The 5905-nt window shown below is 44.1% G+C and overlaps 2 protein-coding genes across 2 annotated transcripts; one reads left to right on the forward strand and one right to left on the reverse strand.

Annotated features, from left to right (window-relative positions):
• The first annotated feature begins 306 nt into the window (after positions 1 to 306).
• SARC_10722 (hypothetical protein) lies at positions 307 to 5208 on the forward strand. The gene is made up of 5 exons (XM_014295223.1): positions 307 to 513; positions 1324 to 1486; positions 2418 to 2498; positions 3005 to 3184; positions 3644 to 5208. The coding sequence occupies exons 1-5, from the start codon at positions 338 to 340 to the stop codon at positions 4109 to 4111; spliced, it is 1068 nt and encodes a 355-aa protein (XP_014150698.1). The 5' UTR covers positions 307 to 337; the 3' UTR covers positions 4112 to 5208.
• SARC_10723 (hypothetical protein) lies at positions 3695 to 5111 on the reverse strand. Its single transcript, XM_014295224.1, has one exon. The coding sequence runs from the start codon at positions 5083 to 5085 to the stop codon at positions 4153 to 4155; it is 933 nt and encodes a 310-aa protein (XP_014150699.1). The 5' UTR covers positions 5086 to 5111; the 3' UTR covers positions 3695 to 4152.
• Positions 5209 to 5905: the final 697 nt, after the last annotated feature.

Below are 5905 nucleotides of genomic sequence, written 5' to 3' on the forward strand. Positions count from 1 at the left end.
CATGCACACACGAGTGCTTGCATCATTGCGCAATGTAAGTATAAGAACCCCTTTAAGCTTGAGTACGATCGATGCTCCTCGCGTGCAGAGTATGCAAAGCTTGCAAAGTGTACGAGGCCAAGTAACATGCAAAAGGAGAAGACTATCTAATAGTGCGAAGCCCGTGTTTACACATATGCACAAACCACGTGCGTACACCAAGCAGATGAATAGCGCATTATGTCACAGTTCTGTACCGTCACATGCGTATCCCCTCTCGAGATTCACAGTCTGTATACACCCGCGCAGAAGCTACGCGGCTGACAGAACAAGCTCAGATAAAACATCAACCGATAATATGACGGGTGAGGGAACACCGTCTGATGGGTTAGCATCTGATGAAAAACCAGAGAAGGATGGTGCGGTTGTGGTACAGGACTATACAAAGTTGTTGGAGGAAGTGAGGTTGCGGCCATCGCTTGAGGCGTACAACGAAGCCATCGCAGCGTATGGGAGGCGGCCGGGGAAGTTCAGGTATGCACGTGCTCCACTGTTAATGAGCTGTAAAATTTCATGCACAAGTGGGTGTCTGAAGGCACACTTCAGGATCATGCAGAGGGGACATTGCCTGTAGTCACTTGAATATATCGACCTGGTAATCGTGTACTTGCCCGCGTATATCCGTGACATGGCATATGTATTTGCAATAGACGCCGTGGTTATGTGTCTATATGTTGTGTGCGAGCACAAATGACGTTATTAGTAAGTGTCTGTGTGCCTGTGTGGTTGTGTGTGTGCAAGTGGTCACATGACACATCCCTATTGTTCCTGTGTTTGTATTTCCCAAGTAGGGCACACTTTTAGTCTGCGGTTGTGCATATGTGCGCCTAAAGGATAATGTATGTGTGTGCTCGTGTGTGATTCTCGCACACTTACCCATAGGTTGTTACAAAGTGTTCTGCGAGTTCCCTTCACGTCCGTTTGCGACCTTTAGTTGCATGGGCAGCTAATCCAAGTAAGCATAAACGCTTGTGTACAGGCGTGTAGTCAGTGCAATATTATCAGTGCTCTGTGGCCCTTGCTTTTCGCTACAAAAGTCCTGTGTAGTCCCATCCGTGTCCCACAACTTACGAGCAGGTTTGCGAGCGAGCACACTACTCAAACTGATATTCAGACCGACTATGGAGTTGCGACAAATGCAATTACCAGCCATGCATCTGCATGCCCATGGACATTCTTGAGGGTGTGTGTTTGTAGTTGCCTGTATGCACGTTTGGAGACCACCTCCGAGCGGCGATCGAAAAATTCATCCCCATGTCCCATTTCATATCTTTAACTGTACAGTAAAGGCAGTGTGGACTTCATCAAGAACTGCCTGGCCACCATGGACGAAACGGGTATCAAGCCAAACCGCGCCACATTTAATGGTCTGCTGGATGTTTTCCCGCGGCGGAGATGGATCACGCGTACGCTGTTTGACGTTATTATGCCTAAGTACACACCCGAGGTATGATCGCGCACTGGCTGTAGTGAGCGAGCACTACATCCCCGTCACCTGTGACCTTGAGCTGATAATGTGGGTCGAGGTTATTGTGTTCGTAAGCCAGTGACTGTCCTTGTAGTTGTATCATACGGACGATTTCATGCTCAAAACCATGTACGGGATATAAATTGCCTTGGTTGTAGTATGTAAACGATTGTCTACATGTGCATATATCCTGGATTGCTTCATATATCCTGGATTGCTTTAATGTTATATGATGGCTTGCTGGATGTGAATTCAGTGTATGCAAAAGAACCCGTACCATAATGATTGCCATGAGACCCAAATGGACACCTACGTAGATATTCACTAACCTACGACAGTACAACGTATGCTGTGCTTTTAAGTTCTGGACTGCCTAACCAGAGATGACTCTATAGACTTATATACATGATAACATATATACTGTACTCGCTCATTCTTTTATGCATGATAACATACTTTCCACACTGCCCGCTCGTTTCTGCGTTTCTGAATGGACACGACATCTCTTCTGACTGCTGCTTCCTTCACCTGAGAAAGTATTTGTTTAGACTTACTTTGTTAAGGTTTGTCTCGCACTGGAGCCCGCCTTCATAGTCGGGGGGTGTTGATCAATAGTCAAGCATTGAGTACCCAGAACAACACATACATAGTTTAAGTTTGCTATACATGCCTATGGCAGTCGCATACTTCTTGTGGGCGATAACGATGCGTATGCCTATCGTCAATTGCGGCTCCTTCGAGATTCTCGGTTTACGTCGCAGCTGTAGATTGTGAATTAATGGGTACTACACTGATTCTGTAATTTATGATGTGCTGCAAATATTGACTATTTTTGTACGATGGTTTGACCTTCGTTTTACCATCACTTGTACAATGTATTGATCTCCTTCTCGTCTATTACAACCTGCAGGTAAAAGTCGGCATAGATGTCCTGCAACGGATGGAGGACGATGGTATCCGTCCTGATTTAGATACTTTTGATATTTGTGAGGTATTCTACAACCCAACTATGTGTCATTTGAAATCTATATCCACGATGATTATGCTTCAACTTATCACGAAGCCGTGCACTGTTGTGAGTCAAACAGGATTTGTTCCTTAGTGTCTGTTTGTAGTGTGTCGTCATTTAGTATGGGATTTCGCTTGATCTGTGTGACGAGGCATACCCGTCTAGCTATAGTGCACGCAATGTACGTTCTCTATAACTGGCTTCCTGTGTAGACATCAGCATATTTCTGCGCGATTAAGTATGTTTTTTATCATACATCTATCCTGGCCAAAATGCGTATACTTCCAAATTTATGTCGAAGGTGCTTCCGATGTTCACTACATCAGTCCGTGCTCACTTGCGTAATATGCCGGTACCAGTTTACGTAAAGCAAGTCTCAGGTCTCGCATGAAGATACGCATGCTTCACAACACGGCTATGCAAAGTCCGGACTCGGGCTTAGATACGTAATTAAAACATTGTTTTTCAATTTGGTATCCTAAATAAAGGGTGTCTTCGGCAAATCCAGTGTGTGCCTGAAAAAAGTACAGAACATTTTTTACTGGTTTACCCTCTTCGACATTGATGAGAAAAGTCGCACGGGCCGATTTCCTGATAGATACCAACGTACGCAGAGGGCATTGAAGAAAGTCAGCGGGCCGGGATCAGTGCTTACCGACCATTTCAAGGTGAGTTTCGTTGCTCTACGTTTATGTCCGAGAATAAGCAGATGCGTGCGAATATAGTATAGTAGCAATTTCGAACATACGTCAGATCGGATGCACATGATGACTTATATGAATTGTTTGCTCCATCGCACAACCGAAGTAGCCATGCCGCTTCACGATGGATTTGAGTAGGCTTTTATTATCCTTGCACACTTGGTTGAACCATGACGTGGTGTTAATCTAAATCACAGTGCAAATTGAATCTTAAACCGAAGCAATAGTTTTTTCAGTCGTATGTACAGTCTTGTTTATATTGCATCATTCCATCCTGCCATATAGTGACGCATCTATGTATAATATACCCAAGCTCTCAGACAGGCTTCGTGGTTTAATGAAGCCTCTGACGAGATCACGTAAGTTATTCAAGAGGTTGCATCGCTAATCTCCACGATCACGTTGAACCCGCCACTTTCTCTTCAGACGATTGATAACGACGACGATTCCGAGGACCCTCTCAAAATCGACTACTCGCCATCACAAGAAACAGATCGGACTGTGCATATGTTCATCACGAGTGCTGAGTCGCCTGTGCACACCCAGAGACTCAAGATCTTACAAGACATGTATTCAGGTGATGGGGACGATCGCGTGGTGACTTGTGTTCTGGTGGAGGGACCGCACCTGAATTGGTTCGACAGGCAACAGGCCCCTTACTATACGCTAAGTGTGGGTGTGCAAAGTGGGGACGTTACTGAGGTGGCTAATGAATCATTTGAGGTGGTTAGCTTAGCAATGGCATATCCGTATACGCAAGAAAATATTAGTCTGTGGGCTGAGAACTTAATTGGTAACTATCCATTCATGCAGGCCTCACCACTGATATACAAGTCAGTAGATATTACAGCCGAGGAGGAACACGAAGCTTCAGTGGAAACAACAACGACATAAAATGCGACGCTAATTTATTGAAGTGATTCTGATTGATCGAACTATTGACTGTATGTTTCAAGCTGTCGCAGGAAATGCTCAAATTCTGCAATGGAGTTGGTGGTTGACACGGGCGCAACTGGTGCATGGAGTACGAAGTCGTGCGTCACATTTGGGTCGAAAGACTGAGATAGTGGATTGTTCTGTGTATATAGTGCCGGAGCGGAATAATCTTGGCCGACAACACTGGACATCGCACCGAACAAGTCTTGGCTCACCTGCTGAGCGAACATTTCTCCTCCACCACACGGCGATATCGGATCGCTCGGTTGCTGTATATCGGCACTTTGAGTTAGAGGACCAAATTGTATCGGTTTGACCCAGGCGCCGCTAGATTGGCTTAGCCTTGAACTCATGGTTGCCTCGCCATCGTGTTGCGTGGCTTGGAATGAGAAGTATACATTGCTTGACGCCGTAGAGCTTGTGGAATGCGTAGATGTGGATGACATGCTACGTTCATAGGGGCGCGAATGAGTGCTGCCGTAGACCCGTGTTTGAACGGTCGAGTTATTTGGCAGTGGGATATTCGATCTCATTGAATCGATGCTGACCATCTGTTCTTGTGGAATTGGAACACTATCGGAATGCTGTAAAGAAGCAGCGAATGCGGCCTTTAGACTATTCTGTTTCCTCAGAGTATTCTGTCTGGATCGCTTAGCTAGGACCCACTCTTGGTTGTGAGATCGCCTGTAGTGCCTACGCCTAGTATCTTCGCTTTTGTATGTGTTGCAGCAGTTGAATTGGCATAAGAATGGCCGATTCTTCGTATTCGGGTGCTTGTGTTTGGTGTTTCCTATATTCTGCCGAATTTGAGCACCTTTCGTCCGACTCGCTTTGTCTGTAGAAAAAGCTATCAAAGTCTGCTCGTCTATACACTCCAACGTACCCTTGCCTTTCATGCTAAATGTGCTCGCCAGTATATTGCTGGTCGTCATACCGAATGTTGCAGTTAGCTCGTGCATCTGTGCTTTATAATTGTAACCTATATTCAACGTCCACGGCTTTGTTATATACCTGCTATCCTGTTACAATTTATGCTACGAACCAATGTTCTAGAGTACCTATAGATAGTTCATATAAAATATTACAATAAAAAATCGAACTATGATGTATTTGCAAAAAAAACACACAACTAGGCCTGTGTACATACTCTCTGTCTCTCTCTCAACTAAATAGTACTATTTTTAATGGATAGTATGTAGAGAGAGAGGAGGGTCTGATTTAGTGCGTATTTGGTGAGCCGTTCGTTGTGACTCCAGATTTATAATATTGGTCTCATTGGAGACCCGGAGAATCTGGACTCTGGACAACTCTTGATTCTGAAGTCTGAGTAATTGAGCATAGGCAGTTTAATTAGTAATGCCCAATGAATTGACGTTATTTCACCTAAACTAGAAAATCCTTTTTTTTTGGAACGAAGCTGTCGTCTCTTACTCTAAAATAAAAATAGCTCCCCGGCCTACATATGTAAACTAATAATGTATGTGAGTATTTTGCACTTTACATACTCTTCAGCTTTAAGCGTACTATTACTATAGTGAGGCTACACGGCCTACGCCTGTCGCCTTGAATCCTTGGATTGCCTTGGTTAATTACTTCATATTTAGGTATTTATTCTGAAATCTCAAATCTAATTATCAATTCGTATGTTACGGTTACCACAAATGTAAGTATTTATATGTATATTACATATAGGACTGATATATTGAATATCTATCCACCTTCTACTGTGATAAATGCTACAATAACGAAAAC

Source organism: Sphaeroforma arctica, assembly GCF_001186125.1.
Source record: "Sphaeroforma arctica JP610 unplaced genomic scaffold supercont1.1362, whole genome shotgun sequence".
Classification (NCBI taxonomy): Eukaryota; class Ichthyosporea; order Ichthyophonida; genus Sphaeroforma; species Sphaeroforma arctica.

Coding starts and splice junctions, on each gene's coding strand:
- SARC_10722 (XM_014295223.1), top strand. CDS start 338: ATGACGGGTGAGGGAACACCGTCTGATGGGTTAGCATCTGATGAAAAA. Junction 514..1,323: donor AGGCGGCCGGGGAAGTTCAG/GTATGCACGTGC, acceptor TTAACTGTACAG/TAAAGGCAGTGTGGACTTCA. Junction 2,499..3,004: donor ATACTTTTGATATTTGTGAG/GTATTCTACAAC, acceptor TCCTAAATAAAG/GGTGTCTTCGGCAAATCCAG.
- SARC_10723 (XM_014295224.1), bottom strand. CDS start 5,085: ATGACGACCAGCAATATACTGGCGAGCACATTTAGCATGAAAGGCAAG.